The 24,875-nt window shown below is 40.8% G+C and overlaps 1 protein-coding gene across 4 annotated transcripts in view; it reads right to left on the bottom strand.

Moving 5' to 3' along the window:
- COL14A1 (collagen type XIV alpha 1 chain) overlaps positions 1-24,037 on the bottom strand; it is a 111,152-nt gene extending 87,115 nt beyond the window's left edge. For all 4 annotated transcript variants that reach the window (XM_057368034.1, XM_057368025.1, XM_057368041.1 and 1 more), the window contains exons 1-5: positions 23,908-24,037; positions 20,650-20,771; positions 14,990-15,106; positions 14,087-14,230; positions 10,964-11,050 (exon numbers count right to left, since the gene is read on the bottom strand). In XM_057368034.1, coding sequence (XP_057224017.1) covers positions 10,964-11,050; positions 14,087-14,230; positions 14,990-15,106; positions 20,650-20,737 — 436 coding nt within the window. In that variant the 5' untranslated portion in view covers positions 20,738-20,771; positions 23,908-24,037. The remainder of the gene's footprint in view (positions 1-10,963; positions 11,051-14,086; positions 14,231-14,989; positions 15,107-20,649; positions 20,772-23,907) is intronic.
- Between the last annotated feature and the right edge of the window lie 838 nt (positions 24,038-24,875).

Raw genomic sequence — 24,875 nt, 5'->3', positions numbered from 1 at the left:
AACAAAAGTGAAACCTCCATTTCGATAGGCTAAGTCCCTTTTTCTACTCAGAGAGYAGAAAGAGAGCTAGCAAGTTGTTCTTTTTCCAAACTACAGATTCTCTAGATATCTATGTCAACATGGTGTCTACACTTCAATGAGGCAGATGCATTCAAGGAGCGTTCTTAGGAGGGACAATTTGGATGACAGAAAGGCAATCTGCCCAATTYTAMCTGGCCAGGAACAYTTGTGAGAGGTAATACACAACCATRACCAGATATTAATGTAYTGACAGGAAGAAAAGCATTTCCTCCTACAGAAAAGAGACACCAGGAGATGTAAGTGGAATCTCTGGGTAAGAATGGAAACTGGTCATCATTTCTAATGCCAAGCTTTCCATTTTCAGAACAAAGCAAGGGCTTGTCACCTGGAATATACAAACTGAAGAAGAYATCCAGCAACCTCTARGTTAATAGTCACYYTCAATCTAGGGCTACAATCTMATGTAAATAARTAAAATTTTACWCATATYCAGAACAGACAAGGGCAGTTAGAARACACATAAGARAGCCTTCCTTATCTTAAAATCAACCCCTTGCTCCCAATCTCTCTTTCTGTCTGTTCATATTCCCTGATCTYGCTTCAATCAGGGATTTCTTCTGTCAGGATCAAAGTGCACAACTCAACATGAACCCTTTCCCAACTCCTGGCTTCCAAATTTCAGGTCTTCGGTTTCAATCTTGCTGTTACTCAAAAGTATATTTTTTTTCTTATTCASATTATTTGAACACACTTGTGTGCTATTTAACTTGGCCAGATTGCAGATGTAAATGCTGCAATCGCTAATCGCAGCTTGCTTGGTTTTCTCCAAAGCAACTACCAAATGATGGCAAAGAAAAATAATTTTGTCCATGCTAGTGCTGATATTTCCCATCAGGTTTTTCAGCCATGGGAGCCAGGAAGGAGTCTTCCAAATTACCCTGGCCAGGTCCATAGAGGTATTGCCAYTGTAGAATGAAATCCAAGTTCCAGGCAATAGTCAAAGGACACAAAAGGTATTTCCTCCAGAGAATATATCATGATGATTTCATGGAATAAGCATTGATCACCCACAGCACAATGAGCTAAACTTTCTGGCCAGTGCAGCAGAGTTTAGCCAAGAGTTTCCTTGCATTAGAGTCCTCCGTAAAGTCCTCTGGTGTTTAACATCAAAGAAAGCAATRGTATATTCTGACAAGTCCACTTCATCTCCTTATTGTAAGATGTTTTCACCACTTGCAGTTGAGAGACAAAATTAGGAGTTCCACAGAARAATGGAAAGCCATCACATTTGGCACAAGTAAAAGCCCAGTCATTTCAAAAACCCCCATGCTCTGCCAATCTAACAGGGATGGGGGCTGCCTGCTGACAGGACTGCTGGGCAGGTTCTGAGTGGAGTCCAGGGCAGACACCTTTTTGTAACATCGGGATGGTGATCTGGCCAGCAATGAAGCCACTGAAATAACTGGCTGTAGGCATTCAAATGGGACTCCTATTGGCAAAGATCAGATGGTCAGGTGCTGCTCTCACTAGAGAAGGCTGAGATAGGAGACATGATGGACTCTCTGTTTGGGCTAAGGTTGGGCAGAACAAASCCAACTGAGTTCAAAGCCAAAGTAATGGAGTCTGAAACCAAAATTAAGTCTACAAAATTATTTCCAGGATAAACAGCTTCAGAGTGGTCAGAAGAGCATGGTGAGGGGAACATAATTATAAATGCTTGCCAAAGCTTTGTGGTGGTCCAAAATGTTCTAATAATGCTGCAGCATGGTCCAAGCATTCCCCAGCCTTCCCAAGTGTGGCATGGGAATGTGAGGCCACCCCCTTAAAGAAGCATAGAGAATAAATTCATTTCTATGTTTATATTACTTCTAGTGGATTAGTAAATGCCAGAACAAGCAGGTATGAACCAGAAACGGAAGAGCTATTGACAATCAGGTCAAAAGACCGCATGTCACTGCAAATGTCACTGCAAATGTCACTGCATGTCACACACTGCTGAAGACAGCATTCGATAAAGACTACAAACATATCTGTAAAGATAGTAAACACAGAACTGAAAAGTAAACTGCAGAAAAAATCCTGAAGTAACAGCCTCCACAAAGCACATCCTCAGGAGTGARGCAGTGAGTGACAGCAGATGTGCATCCCATTTCATCCATGACAAGGCAATGCATCCACATACATCCTATTGACACTGCAAAGGTGGAATATTCAAGCYTCAGTATTATTCAGAGACATCTTTTAAGGCAATGTAGGCAGCAACCTAGCATTTAGACAAATGCAATCAATAGTAATAAATTTCACTATTTTTCTGWTGCAGGCTTTCATTTACAAATGTCCAAAAAGGAAACCTATCATACAGAAGCACTCACAATGTTTAAATAACTTAACATATTTCTGAAGTAGGAAATGTTCCCATTTTGCAGCATCAATAAATTGATACTAAAGATGAATGACCAGTGTTATCTCTACACTTAGGAATGGAGGATAAGGAGGTAGACCTTGAGCTAGCTAGTGATGATCARGCAAGGGCATCCACCAGGGAGAGTGCTGTACTGAACAGTATCTCTGCACTGCTTTTAATTTTGAAGTAAACTTGGTTGCTTCCAGTTCAAGCACCCCTTCAATATTACATTGCACCGCACTGGAACAAAAGAAAACAAGACATGCAGAAATATTGTGTTTTTTCCTCTTGTGTAATTCCAGCATAGATCCAGAAACTGAACAATAATTGCAAATATTCATCCTGCTTGTGTCTTCCAAGATCAGCAACATATTTTGATAATTTGCACTCACTTCATCACATGGTCTGTATGGTTCAGACTGGTGGGTGACTGCTAAGGGGGTAATGAGACAGGGGATACAGGATCTGTATCTGGAGATTRTACAAAATCTAATATGGTGTGTTTAGGAGAGGAACCAAAGGCGCTGTTTGGGGATCAACACTCAAGGGAAAATAGGATCATAAAGGCATCGAGGGGACCAGTTCCACCTGCACAAATGTCTGGTTAGTCCTTGCTTGGCCAAGCCCTGTGCTCRATCACCCCAGACCTATCAGGACTACATGCTCAACTTTGCTTCTGCCTGGAGCAGGGGCACTGGGATAAACAGTTCAGTGGTCCCCAAAGAAAGACAAAAAAAGAAAGTCTTCAAAGTGCAAGAGCCAAGTACTTTCCAATAAAYTTTGCTTTTACCCTCGGATTGTAGAGGCAGATAAATGGAAGAGCTGRGAAGACAAAGACTGTTTAGGAAGAACATAATGGCATGGGGAAAAATGCCCACACAGCGCAGTTATTTCTTTCTTCTGCTGCTCATAATCAAGAGCTGAAGTGTCCTCCAGAAAACTCAAGGAAAYTCTGCCAGTAAGTCAAATTATTGGTTGTGTAAAGACATAGTTAATGCATTCCATAGCCCAGGAGTTCAGCAAGTAATAAAAAAAAATAGAAAAAAATAATGACTAAAACCAACATTTGCAGTTACATTAGCCAGGATGAAGTGAGTAAAACTATGAAACACTGCCAATGGAGCAGAAGTTCAGAAGGTATTCATTCCTTGGCTTAGTCAAATACCTCATAGCACCCATTTCACACTGTCTAGTAATGCTTACTGAAGCATCTGACATTAACTAAACAGACAAGTTAATAAATTAGATAATTAGTCTCTTCTGCGGAATAGTATCTTAATACACCCCTCTGTGGATTTTTCCTATTCTGCTTAAATAGTGTCATTCAACAGCTATAAAGTGAATGTCAAAGCTCATTTGCATCAAATGTGATAGTAATGTTGACAGAAGAATGCAAATCGGTATATTTTTAAGCTGACTGCACCTCTCTTTTCTATCACTGTCAGAAGAATGATTTCACCTCATTGCAAGAGCTACTAAAATAGAAACCTCAGACAAGTATACCATGGCATTTTGAGGAAGGATGTGCCTTTTGCATCATCTGATGGGTGCATAGCAATGATGAAAAACACAGAAAAAAAATCATTCAGAAACACTTACATTAGGAGATTGTAGAAGTAATGTGAAAAAAAAATAATTAATAATGTACAATACATCAGGTTAAAAAAATTACCAAACTGTCCCACTGCAAACAACAATAACTTTGGATACGCCTACACAGTTTTTGCAGGCAACTGAGCACTGGCAGGTCACACTCACCTGAAACAAACCGCAGGCACACTTTATGATACTAAGTCCTGAAAGTGCTAAAAACTCACAATTTAGTACAGWATCACCAAGATCTCTTCTGTGTGCAGCACTGGGTAGTGAAGAAAACACAGAGAAGAGTGGAACCTGCATGAGTCAGAGGGAGTTCTGACTGAATTAGCAGCTATATTCATTATAACTTGTATGTGTATATATCTGTATTAATAATAATAATATCAGTAAGTGTTAAATGCACTCAAGATCACTAATAACATTAAATTATTTCAAAGGAAATATTTGTTTTCTCCTTACAGGCAATTTTTGCCTCTTACTCAAAAGCTTTTTAATTTAAAATAATATAAAAATGCAGGAATATTGATCAAGGCACATGAAGTCACTATTCCCTTTTTTTTACATTAGTTCAGATTATATTGCTTACATACAGATATTGTAACCTGACCTCTGCACCTTGCTATTACAGCCAATAGCACCCAAGCTACAGCATCACATAGCTCATTATACAGAGCTGCTGTTTTTCTAGCTCTAAAGCCCATTATGATTTCTAAATTATTTTTCACTCMCCCAGTACCTAAATTTTCCATTGCCAGGGTGTCCTTTCTATACTCATGGACAATAGATTAGTTATAAATTCTCTGTTCTAAATTTCTACCTATTTGTCCCAGTCTTCCACAATGCAAAACTCAGATCTAGCTTTCATTGTCAGTCGATTTCTCCTAGAGTTTCCTCTATATTCCATTTGGGCAGGGAACTGGGTGGCAACACCTGTTTTCTCAGATCTTCCAGTGKCTCCCCACCAGCCCAGAGAGCTCAGGTGATGTTCCACCAGTCTGACTCCTGGCAAAAGTGACTCCCAACAGAAAGAGACACCTAAGGGTTCCCCCAGGTATTTTAACTCAGCACTACATCACTGGATATTCATAGAAATYGGTGAAAAAAACACACCTGCCCCTACTGGACTTGCTCTAGGGGTGAAACACAATTTTCATTTGGGAAGGTTGAACTAACCACCAAGCTCTGTGCTGTGCAGAAGAGATCCCTGACCTGCCTAACCAGTCATACTTACTGGTTGTGTATGGTTATATGACATGCATTTTACAATGAGAAAGTAAYTGTAACATTGTGCTACATAAATCCCAATCCTTTATGGGAGCTTATTTCTCATTGTTTGCATGTCTACAGACTGTATAAGGTTTACCCTGTGACACCTTATTCAGAAGAGAAATCTGACCCAGACCTGCTCTGTGCTATCCTAAATCATCTTGATTTGAGAGTTGCATAAGGGAATTTCCAAACAGGACAGGTAAAAGACTGTATAAATGCTTTACTCTAGCAAAGCACTAGAGGAACACCTTTGGCACTGTGTTTGTGGCCAGGWTTGGGAGGATGGAGGCTGCAGGGGTGGCCTTTGTGAGAAGAGGCTGAGTGTCTGTGGACAGGTGGTGGAACCTGTGGTGGTGGAAAGGATAAAAAATGCCAAGCAAAGAGAGGAGGAGGGGGAAAAAGAGTGAGGAATAGCAGAGAAAACTCCAAGGTAAGAGGAGAGAGTGGTCCATAGCCTAGAAGATACTCCCTGCAGCCTGTGGGTGACGTACATGGAGAAGAAAGGTATGAGAAGAATGAAATGGCAGAGAGAAACCACTACACCCTGATCATAACCTCTCAACACCCCTTTTGCACCACTTGCTTCCTCTCTGAAGGGACTTGGACTGCATGCAACTTGCAGTGATAACAAGGGAGGAGGAGAGGAGTCTGGGAGAAGGTCAAACTGAGCCTGGGAAAATGGAAAGGAAAGCTGTTGTTTTAGTGTTTGTCTCTTGTTTCCCACTACTCACATTAGAAATTTTTTTAGTTGGCAACAAATTAAGCAAATGTTCCCCCTCCTGACTCTGTTTGCCTACCATGGTAACTGGTAAGCAGTGTCMCTGTCTTTATCTCAACCTATGAACTCTTTCATTCCTGTTCTTCCTCTTTTCTCTCCCATCCTGCTGGGGAGAGGAATAAGCAAGCAGCTAGGTGGGAGTTTGGCTGCTAGCCTACACTAAGCCACCACAYCTCTCAACGAAAAATCCCCACAATCAAGTCAACAAGCATGAAGATAAAACTGGCCTCAGTGTTTTGTTGTTTATATTGAAATGAAGAGCTAAACCCAATTCAGATACGTGGAGAAATACTCTGCAGAAAAAAAATATAGAGATATGTATTTGCCAGAGGTTATAGTCGAAACATTGTGATTCTCCCCTCCCCAAAGGGATTTGATTAGAGAATCACTCACAGAGGGTCTCTGAGAAACTGTAAAACATCTGAGAAGGCACAGAATGTATTAACCCCTGTCGCTGTACAGAAAAGAGCTTTGTACATGAGGGAGTTGGAGAAAAGCCAAGGTACAAGTACTCAAATATCAGTGAGTGCTGAAAGAAGCTGGAACTGTGAGCTTTTTCTCAACAGACAGAAAGAGAAAAGGTTTCTGACATTATTAATACGAGTGTGCACAGCAGTGATAAATCACTAAGCTGAAAAATGACAGGGTCTCAAACATATAGAAAGGAGATTCAAGACTTGAAAGTGGTTGTGCAGAGGGATTACAGAAAGTTTCTGGAAATCAAATATAAAGTGAACATTTGATGGATGAGTGCTAGACATTAAGCCTGAATTAATTTGGCACGATGACATTACTGGATATACACTGGAGGTTTGCTTGCGATAAGAGCACAGTACTTACAGCAGGAAGGGAGTAAATCTTTTTAAACCACTTGAATGAGTAGGACAGAATAGATGGAAAATTTTAATCTATGTTGCTGAAACTGCTGGAAAAACCACWAGCAAGCTGTACAAGCTGTTGACAGAGTTCCATAAAGACAGAGCAAAACTCTAATAAGAATCTAATTTAAGGGCAAAAGAAGAAAGAGTCCAGGAGAAGGCATTCATACCTCCCAGCACTKCTCAGAGCCTTAGACAATTGATAATTAAATAACAGATAGTACTGCATAATCAGTCAACCAAACCACAGATAAAAATACGAGTGAGATGCTCTGGAACCACTTAGAATCATGAGTACAGGTATTTACATGTTGAATTTCTTATCAAAGACCTGGTTCCTAGGAACAGAAGGAAGGGCTRTGGTGAAATCCATGTCCCATTGAAATTGAAAGAGAAATTTCTGGGCTTTATTGTGTGACCCTGAAGAAGGTATATTAGCTAAGTATTTGTTAACAAAAATTTTATATTATTATGGGCCTGTTGTGCCTTTCAGGAATAACAGCATGATACATGACTTATCCTAATGCACAAACTGGAGTTTTTTCAAACTCACTGACAGGTRCATTGCTGTGCTTCATTAGTTTTTCCCAAAACAATGATTTTGGGTTTTCTGGCCTACTAATCCCCAYAAGCATCCTTCTGTAACAAGTGGAGCAGATGTTCATAGAAGGCACCTCCTTACATCAAAACTTGACTCCAATAACTGGTGAATTATGCCACTCTTTCACTCCAGACAGGAGCAGAAGGCACAACCACTGACAACAGTAGTCTGGACAATGGCTGTTTTCAATTTCTCTTATGAGCAAAGATTGCTCTTGCCCTCAGGTAAGATATTATTCTACCTAACTCAACCTGCCTGCCATCATAAAAGATTTTAACAAGTTTATACACACTAATAATATCCTCAGTAATTTCACAGACAACACCCTGAGTGTTGACTGCTGGAGGGTAGCAGAGCTCTGCAGAGGGATCTGGACAGGCTGGATCAATGGTCCAAGGCCAGTGGTGTGAGGTTCAACACGGGTCAGCGCTGGGTCCTGCACTCAGGTCACAACAACCCCAGGCAGTGCTACAGGATGGGGAACAGTGGCTGGAAAGCTGCCCTTGGAAAAGGACCTGGAGGTGCTGATCAACAGATTGAACATGGGCCAGTGTGTGCCCAGATGGCCAAGAAGGCCAATGGCATCCTGGCCTGGGTCAGGAATTGTGGCCAACAGGACCAGGGCAGGGATTGTCCTCTTGTGTCTTACTCGGCACTGATGAGGACACACCTCAAATCCTGTCCAGTTCTGGGCCCCTCACTACAGTAAGGACATTGAGGGGCTGGGGAGTGAGTCCAGAGAAGGGGAATGGAGCTGGGGAAGGGTCTGGAGCACAAGGCTGATGAGGAGCAGTTGAGGGAGCTGAGGGTATTTAGCCTGGAGAAAAGGAGACTCAGGGGAGAATTTATCTCTCTCTACAGCTGCCTGAGAGGAGGGTGTGGCCAGGTGGGGATCAGTCTCTTCTCCCAGGTGACAAGGGACAGGACAAGGGGAAATGGCCTCAAGTTGCACCAGGGGAGATTCAGACAGGATATAATGAAAAATTTCCTCACAGCAAGAGAACATAAGCATTGGAACAGACTGCCCAGGGAATTGGTGCAGTCACCACCCATGGAAGTGCTCAACAAATCAATGGATGTGGCACTTCATGAGATGYTTTTTATGGATACAGGGTATTAAGTTAAAGCTTGGACTTGATAATCTTGCAGGTTTTTTCCAACCTTAATGATTCTATGATTCCAATAATTTCTTTTGTATTGCTAACTCCCAAGGTCTTACCAGCTTGACCAAAGACATAAATGCARCCACAGAATGTATCAGAGTTGCTATTAAACCCATCAAATTTAGCCATACACTAAATGGTTATGAAACCAATTAACTGCTGGCTTGAAATCATTTGGTTGTACTCAAATCATTTCCTGTCAAACATCTGCAGAGGATCAAGTTATTATTCATRGGCTTGCCATAAAATTTTACACTTATTTCTTTAATCCATTTCTTTCAGACTTTTCCTTATTTCTTTGATCCYATTTCAATTTGAGGTGAAACAGTCTTTATATATTAAACTAGGAAAATTTTGGTATCATTACTGTCTGTGTATSAGTTCTAAATTCACTTCTACCCCAGCTACACATTTTTTTTGCTGATGTTGTTATTTTTGCACAGCGTTTTCACTTGGAATTTCACCCTACTCCCACTGAAGTCATTCAGTTGGAATCTCCATCACTTTGAATAATCATTACACTGCGCAAAGCAAAGAAATATGCAATAGTTAGAGTAGAGGAAAAAGGTCAGTTACTTTACAATAATATATAGCTGAGTTGAAAATAGAGCTTAAAAAATTCAAGAATTCATATAAATTAGCATAATATTTTTTTCTTTATGATCAGGTTTGCTGATTGAGAAGTTTGTAAGTTTTGCCTTTGTTTCAAATGCATACCCCAGTTTTCTAGTAAAACCTGCTACAGCAGGTATTGTAAGGCAATAGCTTTTCACAAGTACTGGATGGAGACATATTTTTTTTCTGATACAAACGCCCTGGTACAACTGAAGAAGCTCAGAGGAGTAAAAAATGGTGCAGGGAGGAGGAAAGTGACTAAGCTAAAGACTTCAAAAGTAAACATGAATCCTAAAAAGGGAGAGACTGCAGATCCAAGCTCTTCTTGCCAATTGTATTTTTGCCCTTACTCCATGAAAAAAGCACAAATTCTCTCCTGCAGTCTGGCAGACACTTTCTTCTGTCTGCATTTAATCAACATTTTCCAAGTACAGGCCCAGTTTTCCYTCCTTCAATTTTTATCACTTGTCCTTCATTTAGAAGGCAAATCACATTTTTCTTCTCTAGTTCTGTAATTTCTTCCAACTCAGCCTTCCTCTAGACATAATGTAGGAAAGATCACCTATCCACTACCTTGTACTAGCAGGTATAACTTGTCTCTTTAGCTAACATTCTCCCAATGCACCCAAAGGAATTCAAGGGTGTTTTGGTCTGAGAAATGCGGTATGAAAACAAACTTGCATAGTATTAATAAATACAACATGACACAAGAATGTGTGGTAAGAATAAAAACCCACCGAAAAAAAATTTGTAGGGGCTTCAAGGAGCTTTGGGTGAGGTCTTTGATACTTGCATCACTGGAGACAGATTTAAAKGCAAGGGGAAAATGGGATCCTTGAAACTGTCCAGTTTATTCACAGAGAGACTATTTCAGGTCATACCAAGCTCTTCTTGTCTGTGCTTGTTCTGTATATCATAAATAACCACTGAAGGGAATAATTACTGTTGGGGTTACTTCATAAMGAAGATGCTATTTGAATTTTAGAATAACAGGAAATAGAGCTGCATATTAAGCTTGAAACAGATTTTCACCCATACTAGACAAACTTCTCATGKCAAGCAGTATCACATTTCACCAGAAGATTGGCTCCTTGCAAYGGGACAAAATTAACTCTTTTTTTTCCCCTTCCTCAAAATGTTTCCAAAGTTTTTTTATATACAACCTACACTAGGACCAACTTCTCAAGTTATGTGGCTAAGTATTACAATAGTATCAATTTGACTTTAGGTGTGAATTAATCCTGCCAACCTGTTTTACAGCCAAGATGACATGAAGTAATTAGGTACACACATACACACACAATTCTTCCAGTACTCAAAGTGCATTCAGTGGGGAAGTACAAGATTTTAGTAATTTTAATATTATTTTAAATGACTTTTCAATAATTTACTTCTATTCATGGTGGTATTTAGGACTTTATAAAAAAAATGAAGTAAAAGACAGAACTAAAAGCAATACCTCTGTAGCAACTCTCAAATATTTCTGAAAACACTGTTTTTTCCCTTCTATTTAATTAAACCCATTGAATCGGATTTAAAGTACTGTCTTACAGAAAATCACTACAATGTCCAAGTTAAATAAAGAAGCTGATTATTTTCAGAATATCACATSAGTTATATGTGTTATGATCTGACCTTCTGGAGCTGGTTTACTCGCATTTGTTTTTTCTGGATCCTTCACCTTGGATTTACTCGTGTCTTTTCTTCTCTCTATATCTTTAACTGTAAAGTAAGGGAGGAAAAATCAATKAATCTAGAAACAATGCAGTTTATAAGCATGTAATTTTCTTCTTCATGATAAAGTAGTTGCATCTGAAAATATGCTTAGGTAATGAGTGACTGTTTCTGGTTTTCCCTCCCTCCCTTTAGGTTTATTATTTTTATGGATCTTTCCCCATTCTATCATCATTAAAGTTCTCAAAACTGACTCCCTTCACACAGGAGAGTCCAAAYAGTGACATCAGAACCTAAGCCCATGCAGACAAAATCCCACACTGGAAATATAGCCCAGAAAATTGGCAAAGCTTGCTGAGGCAAGTCCAGCATTGCAAAGTTCCACTCCAAGTCAGTCAACACAAAAGCACATAAGCCAGCTGTTACACTATCCTCCTCACAGAATCAGCTCAGATCCCATGCCCAAATCTGTATTCAGGGCACCAAATACTCCCATGAGTGCAAGGCTGCCCCAGAGCTGAGACTTTGACAGTTTCCTGTTCCACAAGTGGGTGGGATACCTCCCTCACTATGACCCAAATCTTTCACAACAGCCAAGCAGAACCCAATTKGGTTAGCAATTTCTAATATTCCATTAGTAGCCAGTGTTGCTCTAGTAATAGCCTGAAATGTTCTGACAAAGGAGTCATTGCTAAAGTCACATACTGGGAAGAAAAACCACTTCCAGAATTTCCTTAGAATGCTAATTGGTATCCGCACTCTAGCCATCTGCAACAGCCAGGAAAAGCTTAAAACAATGAAGCTGAGAATATCTTCCATAGTAAATAAAATTCTACCCCAATTACACTCTTTAGCTGATGCAAAATTGGATTATGACTGASATTCATCCAAGCAGGCACTGAGCCTCAGCCAGGACCGAAGTCCCTCCTCTGTGCTACATCATTCAAAAAACCACTGTGAGGGTGTGAAAGGAGATTATCTGTCTCTTGACTGGGTGAGAGAGACTGTGCAAACATTCTGTTGTACATTAGTGTCAAATTGGTTTCACTAATTCATCCAATAGTATGTGGAATACCTGAATCATCCAGGAGTGCTCCAAGTTGCAACCCAAAATATAAGACAATATGTTGTCTAAGGAAGACAATAGGTCAAACAATCACGGTCAAACATCTAAATGTGATCTTGTCTTTGCAGAACCTACAGTGCTCACACTCCAGATACGGGGCTGAGAACAAAAGACCTGAAGTTTTGACTCTTYTTACTGAGACAGAATGTGTGACTGTGTATCACCTCTGCCTTTAGCAAACAATTGTGAAACTGATTCGGGAGCAAATTCAAGTCCACAGCCTTGCTGAGGAGTCAGCTTTTACCAAGGCAGATCTTGATTATTAGCTGGGTTACAGATAATGCCACAGCAACATCAGGTCTTAGTCAGAAGTCAGAACAGAACAAGACTGAATAAAACGAGAGGTGAAATACCAGAACAATAYTGGCCAAAAAGGATGTGCTGCTTAGCCTGCTAGGAGCATTCCTCTGAGAAAAGGCCAARAGCAAGGCCAAGGGCTGGCCTCCTCTAATGCTAGTGCTATTGAGGGGCAAATCTCCAGAAAAATGGTACAAAAGCCTAAAAATGTTCAAAGGAGACAAGTCAGTCACATCCTGGCAGAGATTTCTGCATTTGGGAACTGTCAAAATTCTAACCACATAGGAAGAAGAGACAAGACACCAGTTTTACCCAAATATTTACACAGACAAAAATTTTATCTAGCACATTATTATATCTGCATTTTCAAAGGAAAAAAAAGTCTCCATTGATCTTAGTTCATTAAACTATGTACTAGAATAAGAATTTATACCTGGCTATATAAAGAGAAATACTCTTTTAACCATAAAACTTTATTGTAAGCTTGAGAATTCTTAGTACATCAGCTACAACTCAACRGTATTAAAACCATACATCCAATGCACTAAACCAGATGATATTCTCAAAGCTCTTTATAAACTTGACCTTTTTTGTCTCAAGAAATAGTGGCCACATGTCAGAGAACAAGGAAAAAAACTACAGTAGAGGACAGCAAAAAAAGGATTTGTATATATGCTGTATCTGGTTTTACTCATGCARGGCATCATGTTGTTAAATGAAACTCCAGCCTTATTAAGTACATGTTTTCAYGTGCAGCAATGTAAATAGAACACAATCCCCATATTCTTAAATCAAGCTGCCAGTTGCTCTACTTTCCCCAAAGGCTATTTTAAAAACAGCTAAAGCTAATATTATAGAAATTGCTGTAGCCTACTCTGGGCTTCTCTTTAATGCTAAAATAATCTGTGGTTTTGTGGGTTTCCTAAACAGGACAGAACTTAAGGTAGTAAATACGCAGTTGTAGTGATGAAAAGCTAAAAGAACACCACATCAAGTACTCAGAATATTTTATCTTGTGTTGGTTCTAAGAGACAGGTTGTTTAGCAAGGTGAGAAAAGTTCAGTGTCAGGGAATCCASCAGGCTTTCAGCTGTACTCCTACACTGCCACATTATTGTATTTATCAACCAAATTCCCACTAGTCATATTTAATATGTTTAATGTGAAGMTCAAGATAAATCAGATATAGACATYAAGAGCATGTCTTGATTATRCAAAAAATTAAATTTGTAAACATATTTGACCACTGAAGACCATTAAGAAATCAGCCTTTCATACTATTGAACTAGCTACTAGTTGCCAGTTGGCACAGTTATAATATTTTTTTAATAAAAATGAAWTTTTTTCASTATTGGAATATAGCACTTTCTTTCCACTTACTGAAGATTCTTTCCATGAAATAACAGCTAATTTCCTAACGAAATGAGAAAGAAAGAGATGCCAATCCTGTGGAAACAAAGACAGCCCAATGCAAGATTCTACTGTGCAATCAATTCCTCCACCTGTATTTCTATCAGTTAAAATACGTGGCTTTGATTCTCCTTCCACCACAGAAAATGCCATTTTTCCTTTTTCCCTGCTTTGTGTAACACTTGCTACCATTTGAAAAGTTACATGAAATATCTTATAAATTCTGCATGTCAGCCATAAAGAGACACGTACTTCTGAACTGGCCTTGTGCTGGCTTACTCTCCTTGTCTTCATTGAACGCAATGATCTGAAGGGCATAATTTTGGTCTGGAATGAGACCTTGAATAATTGCTTTGGTTGCAGTATTTTGAAGAATTAATTGATTTGTTTTTCCACCTACAGGACAAAAGACAAAAAAAAATTCCAATAAATACATGACTTTGTTTGCTTTTCTTATAGCACAGTAAATGTAATGATTAAAATACTTGAAGCTCTACCATGACCTAAGCATTCCCACTTTTCCCACTTTGGGGATTGTACAGCCAGTCCAGAGAAGATCCCMGAAAAGTAACAAATTAGGCAGTCTAACCAGTTTTTTTTTAAATAGAAATAATCTAAAATGAGCCTTTGCAACTGGGTCTCGTGAAACAGACATGGTGTCCAGCAAAATCATTAAATAAGAAAAAAGAAACATTTTACAAAAATCTGTCAAGTTTGGTAACATCACACCCCTCAGGCTTTCACTCTGTGATTGGCTGCCAGTTTCAACCCTATTATACCCACATCAGCTCTGAATACTGTCTTTGCCACCTTTCTTTGGGCAAGGAAATTCTCATGTATAAATACAAATATTAAACATTTTGATGTCCATTTATATATGAAGATTGCATACAAATATGTGCAAAGATGTATTTTAGCTGTATGCTAAAACTGTTTCTGTATCTAAATTTTATTTTAAATGTACAGAAGTAGCACCCCCATGGCTCTATACAGCCACTTGGTTGTCTATCTTTTCAAGTTTTCATTCAAAAAATTTTAAAGGTTGTTTCTTTTTTCAATTCTTTTTTTATCTTTTCCATAGTGCTCACTGTGAAAAGCTTTTAAGCCATAGGAAGGCAGCTTTTTCACCTTAAAAGAGAACATAGAGACTTTTACCTGAACTTGGAGTGACAAGAAGTTTATATCCAGTGATTTGCCCCCTGGGGGCTTTCCAAGAGATCTGTACACTGTCAGGACTCACTACATTATATCTTAGTCTTGTTGGTGGGGACACTGCAAGTTTGGAAAGAAAACAACATTTTAAATTCAAATAAAAATTAAACAATTTTAAACAAACAAAAATAGACACATATAGGAAGACAACACAAAATTTTAATGRTAAAGATGCAAGTTATTCAAAATGYCACATACATCAGTTTATTAGTTTGTCAAATGACATCCCCAGGTGCACTACTTCCCTCAGACAGACCTTTTATTTATCTCTTTACAAAACAAACTAAACAACATAACAGCAGAGGACAGAAAGGCAAACAATGTTAGAGGTTAAGAAACTAGTTTAGCAGGCAAAGCTGGCAATAAAAATGCTCTTTGTTAATATATGGGAATTAAAATTGCTCTCTTGCTTACACTGATAAGATGCATGACCTACACTCCTTTACCTCTCATTACTGTGGGCATTTCCCCACATTTCATGTCACCCAGGGCCAAATTTTCAAATCCTTGTGAGSAGAGAATAACCAAGAGGAAAGACAGGCATGCACAAGGCAAAGGGAACATCAGCTGCTCAATTTGTAAACCTGCCCTAAACAGCACAAGGATTGCAGCTTYAAACACTGCTTCAGTCTCATCAAAACTAACAGGCACGCACAGACAAGCCAAAACTTGGACAGGAGTGATCTGGATGGTAAGTAAAATTTGACTTGTATTTTTATTGTGCCATCACCTAGRTTTCAAACTGAAGCAGCAGGTGAAATGAATAAAAGCATGAAAGTGTTGAGAAAGAGGGGATGTATCAGCAAAGCAACCGACTCAAGAACAAATGGAAAAACTGCCCCGTGTCATTGCCATAGTATCAGCAACTTTGTGTCTCAGCACACAAACGAGTTTTTCAGAGTTTTGCATCCCATTGCTCAGTCAAACTCCACTGGTGCTGGACCACCCTCTACAAAGTATTTCTGCTCTGCTTCAGGGAGGYACATCCCTTCTTCACTGAAAAACTGCAGCAGAGCAGCTGGCAGTGCAGCCTGGGGCATCCAAGGCTGAGTAGAATTTGTCTCAGAGAGCAAACCCATCTACAGGGAAAGGCAGCCAGGGAAGTTACCCAGAAGCTGAATGTCAGAAGGGCTAGAAAACCTCAACACTTCCAACCTTACTCCTCTCTTCTTGTTGCCTCCACAGCCCCCTGAACTGTCTCCTTCCTTTTCCAAACCCTTGGTGCCTCTGCTGCTACATCCTCAAGGTTTCTGTTAGTAAGTCTAAGAAATCAGGGAAATTCTCTGAAGCAGGTAAGTGGCAATTTCTTTTCTCCAGGGCTAAGATTGCTCTACTGACTGGCTCATGCCCTCAGATTATTGGTCCTTTAGATATAACAAACCAACAGTCTCATGATATTTCTGAGATTTAAGGATTACAGCACATGGAGCATCTGAGTCAACAGGCAGAATGTGCTGGCCAGCAATCCCTGGCCTCGTCATTTGATCTGCTACAGCCAATGCAGCTCTGGCACCAGCAGCAGCCAAAGACCTGTCCTGAACTGATTACTTTTTCCTACTTGCTACTTTTTCCAGCAGCTTGGGTGAAGAAGGAAGGGAAAGAGGCAGGCTGTAATTTTTTTGAGATTTGGGGGTGCATGTTTTTTTCATGTCATCTATCATTAAATACATTTGGGATCTCAAAAGCAAGAATCTGGAGGTTTAATACAAGAGATGTATTTCCTAGCATCCAGCCTCTCATTCCATAAGTGGCAGCTTTGTCTGAWCAAGAGCAGGTTCTGTAGTTCTCTTCCTTGAGGGACTTAGCACCAGAACAGAGAAAAGAGAGTGTAAAAGGATCAAGAAAAGCTCAGCAACACCTCTGCATTCTCAAAGACTTCAGAGAACAAGCTCAGGAAGAGAGGCAAGGAGACAGAAACAGCAGCACATGAACTCCACACACTCAGAACTTCTGATTCRCAGCACTGAGCTTACACCCAACCCATGCACCTCCTCAGCTGCTGGGCACAGTCTCAGACCTCATCTTCAGCCTCTCACCTCCCTCAAGTTTAGAAAAGTGATAGCGAGCAAGAGAGTGTGCAGGAATCGCCGCAAATACAACACAAGTTCTTTGAAAATTTGGCCCTCATACTGCAAAATGTTTTGCTRGGCAGGCTTCTGCAAGAACATTCAGCACCTTATAATTGTGAAAACATGACAGAGACTATGGCGAAAAAGTTTTTAAAGMAAAGCAGACTGCAATTATGGATTACAGCTGTTAATTCGTTCTCAAGATTCATTGTCTTTGAACTACACATAAATCATAAACAATGAACAAGAGTGACAAATCGTACCTAGAAGTTCACAAAAATACAATTCCTCTTTTTATTATGCCTCAGGAATAGCAAATAAACTTTTAAATAATGGCTTTATGCCAGTGTGAAAATGCAGCACTTTTGGAATTAAGTGGTAAATTTGTATGGGGATTAAGAAGCAGAGCAGAGAGCAACAAAGTAACAGCCAAGATTGACAAAAAGAACCCAATCATGTCTTCGAAATTCAGTTCATTTTCTCTGCCATTTTCTTCCTTCCCCATCATTCTTTTCCATCCTACTTTCAACTTGACAGTTTATGAAAGCACCTTCTAACAAAGAAGCATAGTTCTGGCCTAACTGCTATTAGCCATCACCAAAACAGGTAAATATCTGAGCCCCTAAAAAACAATCACAGATCTTACAGGCAAAGAAGGACACAATCACCAAAAGTTTTTTGTATACTACAGAGATACAATGTGAAAGACTAGAAAAGTTGTGCCAGAATAGTCTTTACATAACTGGTCAATTTTCACTGRGTATTTTTTGCATCAAAGGCAGCARTGCAGCAGAAGGGACATTCCCACACAGCAATTAACCATAAGAAAGAAAATAATTACTCACTAGGAAGATAATCAACTGTGTCTTAGTTGTGCAAAGACTAACGTTCTGGCATAGAAAAGTACACATAGCTAAGGAAGTTAAAAATCTAACACTCGAACAGACAACAAAATATTGATGGGAATTACTATGCATTCACCAACCTGAAGAGGATATCTTTATTTCTTTGGACCTTTATTGTCTGTGGAACAAAATCTCACTTCTTGCAGAAAGGGAAAAAAATTAATCCAAGCTGAGTCAGTTAACTGATAAAAATCAGTAGCTAGATCTCGTTAAGTGGTTTTACAGGAATGCAAAAGAGAATGGCTGTCAGCAACATTAGAGCAGTCACCCAAAAGAAAACTGACAAGTTCAAGGCTTTGGTTTATGCCACCAGGAATATTAGCACTCCAAACACATAACTCTTTTGGACARCTAGGGAAAGAATGTTTTCAGCTCTTACTGGAAAGGAAAAATTCCATAAATTGCCTATGGACAATTCTCCAAGACATCCAATAGTCTAAGATTGGATACCAACTAAACACGGGCGTCAATTTACTGTTGTCGTAAGATACTAACAAGTTAATATGCAATTACATTGCAAAACTGCAATTACAATAGTAATACATGAAAATTATKGCTATAGAAAGAAAAGTTTCCATCTTTAAATACAGAAAAACTCTCAATGCAAGTTACTTTATGAATAAGTGAACAATTTTCAAGTGTTTTTCTTGCCCAGCACTGTGTTCACACACCATATAAGAACATAAATAGACAAAAGCTGTTATTTATACATTATATTGAATGGGAAAGRAACAGCAATGCTGAAAAAATAATTGTTGTTGAGTAAAAACTGAACAGCACTATGTGGTTTATAAGACATTCAGCAAAAAATGAGATGGAGCCACACAGCTCCTCTGAAGGGATAAGTTGTAGCTTCAGGCAACGTTGGCTTCAGTCTCACAAACATATTCTCCTTTCCAAGAAGTCACATTGCACACCTTTACCATCTGTGCCAAAGGAAGGAAACACAAGCTGGAACTAATACCAGCTCTTCCTACACCTTGGCAGAGTGTACAGCTTCTTAAAACAGACAAACAAACTGTGTTAAATTGTAAATAGTTAGCCAGCTGCATGAAGAGCTTACTGCAAGGAGTRGCAACCTTGACAAAAGAAAGAATTTGAGAAACATCTTATTACTTTAAGTGCACCTAGGGTTTTTTTTCAGTGAATGTGGAATAGAGACTTCATATCACCTCATTCAATAGAATAACAGTCATGTTGGGCTAAGGCAATAGTCCACTTAGCTTAATATCACACTGCTGACAGCATTCCATAGCTGATGCTTGCTGAAAGAGTCCAAGAACAAGGGAAGTATTGTTCTTTATTCATCAAATACACCAACTCTAGCTTCTGCTGGTGTGATTACTGTGGAAAAAACCCTCTCTCTGACCTTCATTTCATTGTATTGATATTAAAGGGAGAAAACTGCAAACATAACCTATTGAATCAACGTTTTAAAAAAGCAGAGAAGAATATAGTTTTCCAAGACCAAGGAATTTCACAAAACTTTCTGCAGWTGGATCTCTATCCCCAGTCCTGTTTTGCAAATCTTAACCATATGTATTAGRACTGAAATACAGAGAAAGGACTAACCATATGCTTTGTTTTATTGGCTCATTAAATCCCAAACATTCTGAACCTCATTTCTGACCAGAATTGATGCACTGAACATTGGGAACATACATTTCTTGATTCACCTCACATCACCRACATCAAGTATTACAGCTTACATGTGTCCCCAAGTTCTGGGAGAGACTTGGAAAAGGCTCACAGATTTCCAAACATCCAAGATGGTATGCRTCCCCAGCACGCAAGTGCCACGCAGACTGGACAACGTTGCTACTCGCATTTATCGGAATTTTGAAAGGCTCACATTGCCAATAGTCTCTGAATGTGCTCATGAATAATGCATTATATAAAACACTTTAAAAGACCCCAGGATCCAATTCTGCTCCCGGTTATGCCCATGCAGTCTCATATCAAAGGGATTACATAAATCTRAAGTTGAGAGAAATGCCTTTCTTTAGAAATGATAAAAACTCATTGGTATTCTTCCTCCCTCCTACCCCAAGCAATAGGATGAATTTTCTCTAGCARTCAAGACACTGTCAGTACAATCCAACAAGTATGTAAGCCTAACAATCCCAGCAGTATCCTTTAATACTCACAAAGGAGATTTTCATTTTAAAAGCTGCAGAGTAGTCTGTGACATTTAACAGATCTATGCAATATGAAATGATGTAAGCACTACAACAGCTACTGCTCCAACAGAGAAAAAAATACATGTTCCACACAAGCTTAATATCATATCTGATCCTTCAAACTTAATTGATTACATAGAAGACAGTAAAAGCAACTTCTGATAAGACTTTCATGTAAATAGCAGTAAAAAAATGTTGTGTATAACTCATTTTGAGACACAGGAATTTGCACAATATTTATGGTATTTGAGATACTGGTTCAAAGAGCACACATRAATATGCAATTCTACTCCCACCTGCTCCTCGATATCAGCAGTAAAATTCCTGCTTCATTTCAGTAGAACTGGATTCCCATCCTAATAMGAAGGAAGTGACACTTGCATTTGGAATAAAAAAGTCTATTTCTGAATATCAGAGTGAAAAGCTCCATCTTCTTATTTGTGACTCACCTTGGCCCTGGACATCACTGATGAAGAAAGCTGTGACAGCCAGAAAAGCCAAGAGAAAACCACTCTGTATCTCATATCGACAAAGCATCTTCTTCCCTTCAGTAAACACAGTATCAGCAGGTCTGAAAACACATGGAACACAAAGACTTACTAAACAGGCAAAGAGAGGGCATCCACTTTAATGAAAATTGTGGGGAAATTTGGATTCAACTAAAACAAAAGAAAAACAAGCAAGAAAGGAATTTACCACAGATATGAGTGGAGAAAAGATTCCCCAGGAGCAGTTTTATGACCAAAGCACATTTTACCTGAAAGGGACAAAGAACCCCACTTGGGCTACTCAATAGCTCTGAAAATTTGGCCCATATAAGAAGAAACACCATATCCTTTGCCAATCATACACAATCATTGGTAACAGAGTAAGCTATACATGACAAAGCACAACATGTGTCTTTATGCAACCCAATTTTGTAAGAACCTTATCAAGAAAACTGGCAAAGAACTCTGAAACTTGTGTAAAAAGGCAGAACTTGCTTCTGAAGGAACTCAAGTCCTCTTCTCATGATCCTGTATACCCTACTCTCTTTTACTATTTGTGCCTTATCCAACCTATCCTGTGCTCTCTGTTGCACACTCTGCACTTAGAGTAGTAACATCATGGTCAAAACCATCTAGACTAACTTWACCCATCGGAAAAAATCAACACTTTAGAATGCAGCAGTATATGAACACTAGAGGTAGTTCTAGGTGAACTAGCAGGGTTACAATTCTGGTGCCAAAGAGGAAGTTCCAGAATGGGTAATTCATCTGACCATAGAGGTCAGCTTAAAAACAGTACCAGTTTCACCATCTGAACCTATCCTTTAACACTTCCCAGTGGTTATTTCAGTTCCACAGAAATATGTCTCAAGATACATCAATGTGTGCCTAGCACAGTACTTACAAACATTTATCTTTCACTCAACTTTACTGCACTAGTTTTAGTTAATTTTCTGGGCCAAGAAGAATTTCTGCTGTCCTCTGCTGTKATAATTCTACAGGAGAATCAAATAAAGAAAATTAATAGTAGATTTCTCACTGTCAGCAAAGAGACAGCATTTGAAGGTTTAMCTGGGTAAATTTTGGTTTATGTATTTCTGTGTTACAGGTCTCTCCCATWTACCTCCTGTGCAATTTTCTCTAATATTCCTGACAAAACATCACTGTATTTGTCTTCCATGTTTTCCTTGTCTTGAAGGCACAAAGCAAGTGGTTCACYCACAATCTAATATAAAAAGCAGACTGAACCAGTATTAAACAGAACTGGATAAGACCTACATCCCCTTCTCCCTTTAAGTATTTGCAATGTGACATAGCTATCCCAGGACTTGGTAGGTCTACTGTCACAAATCCCAGACATGAATATCACAGGAGGTTATCAAAGTTTCCACTAAATTATCAACAAATTTCACATTACTTAAACATGTATTTTGAAACAGTCTCTTATACYATAAATCTCTCAAGACAGAGGCAAATTCCTAGAACCCAAAACAAAGATGTGCACCAGGAACTTTTATATTGCTATGCACAGTTCTTATGACCCAYTGTCCAGACAGAATTCAGAAACCTGAGCAAAGTTCCCAGGTTCCCTACTACATGAACCAAAGTGTCAAACACCAAAGGATCAAAGCCAGCAGACAGCTGCTTAGTGACAGGCAGTAGGAAGAACCAAGAATATCTCAAAACAGGCTGAAATCCACTTCTTGTGTATCTCATGCTGGGTAGTGATGCTTCTCCCCTCACTCAGGAATACAACCTGGATCAAGTAAACACAAACTCTTCAAACAACAGCACACAACTCATTCTTCCATGCAGTCACCACTGATGAGGTGTTGATTTTCTTCCATAGTAACCCAGACATTAAAATATTCACTCATTGTGCTGGCTCAATTCCCCACCTGCTACACTTGATACAAAACCTCCTCCAAAGTAAGAGCTATAAATACTAACTGACAAGTAATCCTCTGTTAGAAACATTCTCTACTGCTGCTTTTAGAGAGAAGCCAGAGGAAAAAAAAAAAAAAAGATTTATTAGAATAGAAACAACTGGTGCTGGATCAACTAGACACAAGTTCACCTCTGCAATGATCCGCACGTCAAGGTTCACTTAACCAGGCAAGGAAACCCCCCGTCTGCAGCCACCTTGTGGCTGACATCGTCTGGGACTAAAAAGAAATATCCTATTTCTTCTGCTTTTTATATATTTCACCTTTTAGTAAGCATGTGGTAGATGAGTTATCTACCAGACTAGCACTGGGAGCCGATAGCAAACCCTCGCAAGCCGAGAACCCTGTTACAGGGTGAGCCCCGCTCCTCCAGCTCCYCTCCCAGCCGGGCTKCAGGGCTCGGGGCTCRGGCCGGGCAATTGGGCACCTTCCCCGGGGGAAGGACGCGCCCCCGAGAGAACCGGCGGGACAAACAAGGAGCACATCTTCGTGCTCTGCACTCSCACCMKGGGAGGARGCTGAGCCGCYTCCGCGCAGCCCKGGCTCCCCTCCCGGGGACCGGCAGGTCAATGGGGTTTTTTGCTCGTATCTCGGTGTCTCGTTGCGGAGCGGGGCGGCCCCGCTGCCCGGACACAGGCACACGTTCCTCGGGTCGAGAGCGGAGCCGGAGTGCGACCTGCCCCGACCCCACAGGGAGCTCTGCCCTCCCGCTCGCCTCTCCACAGCCCCCGCAGCGCGGCCCCAGCCCAGCASAGGCTCCGCTCTGACCCCCGACTCCTCTTTGGGGGCTCCCCACCACCGGCACCCACCCGTGTGAAACCGAGGAACCCACCCGGGTTAAGGGAGGGACAGAGGGCAGGTGGGGAATGGGCCCCGTGAGASCCGGGAATGCCGGAGGGAGCGGGGACCGGGCGAGTGGAGCTGGGGCGGGGCGACTGCCCGGGCACAGCGCGGCTCGGAGCGAGCGAGGGAGGGAGGAGGGACGCGGGCAGCAGCCAGAGTCTCCGCCGCACCAACACTGAGATTGGTTGGGTTTTAATCACTTAAAAGTAAGGCCTTTGCAGGAGTTTCYAAAGGGATTTCCCCGTCCTAGCGGAGGCTCCCCACCTTGCACTCTCCATCTCCTCCTCCCTCACCCCATTCTCCCTCCGGGCTCCGCTCCTGCCGCCGCGGATCTGGCCGGGCAGGTGGATGGGAAGCGCGCCGCTCCTGCCCCGACCCCCGCCCGCCTCGCCCCAGCCCTCGAGGGAGAAGAAGCGGAGCGSACACCGACCTGTGCGGGCATCAGCCGGGAGCAGCCGGCGGGGAGCGGCCGCTCGTTYTCACGCGGGGCTGCGGGAGAGCCGCTTCCCTCCCCACTGGCCGCTCCGCATCTGATAAGGCGAAAGGGTAGCGAAAGGAGGCGGGCAATTATAGAGCAGAAGGTGGAAAGAAGGGGGGGGAGGGAGGGAAGAGGCATAAACGATGCCTGAGATCCCACCCTCCGCCCCCGAGCCCGACCCGCGGCGGGGGCGCGGCCAGGTGCGGGGAGGCACGGCCGGGGGCGCGGGCAGGCACGGCCGGGGGCGCGGGCAGCGTTCCACGGGCAGGTGCTGGGCTTGCCAGGGTCCTCAGGGTCTTCTGGGTCTGCTACCTGTTAATGCATTTTCCTCTCTCCAAAGTTCCTCGTTCACTTCGTTTACAAATGATTTAGAAGTTGCCTAYTCCACAGTACAGCTTGGAATGCAAGTATCGTCCCATGCCAGCTATTGAGATGTGTGGATTAGTGATTCATCAGGGAAATATTTATATTAAAGTGTTCCAACATTTGTCTGGCTTAGTATAAACCTTGATTAAAAGTRCCGTAGTACATACATACATTTTTTGCGATGTGGATAGGCACTACAATGGTACATGGAATTACAGAATCTATATTCTATATTTCCATAGAAATATGAATTACCCTGTGGTATATCTTAGTGAATTTACAATTAAGGCTACTRTTCAAAATGTTCCTAAGTCCCAAGAATTTAAGAGGTGAATGAATATTCATTACAACATGCTTGGTCATCTGTATAAAATTACAAATGAAATCACTGAAGGACTGAAGTTAAGAAACAGGCATAGGTGATACAGAGATGTGCATACTTTCGTCATGTAAGTAGGAGCCCCTTTTAGGGAAGAAGACAGTGAGTCACAGGGAGATGACKGTGACTGAGTGTAAAGCAGGACCTTCTGTTGCTGAGTAGGATTCCCAGTCCT

The sequence above is a fragment of the Malurus melanocephalus genome, unplaced genomic scaffold, assembly GCF_030028575.1.
Source record: "Malurus melanocephalus ecotype Western Australia unplaced genomic scaffold, MMel_1.1 scaffold_3, whole genome shotgun sequence".
Taxonomy (NCBI): Eukaryota; Metazoa; Chordata; class Aves; order Passeriformes; family Maluridae; genus Malurus; species Malurus melanocephalus.
Note: the sequence above shows the minus strand (reverse complement) of the source record. Positions and strands in the feature narration are given on the sequence as shown.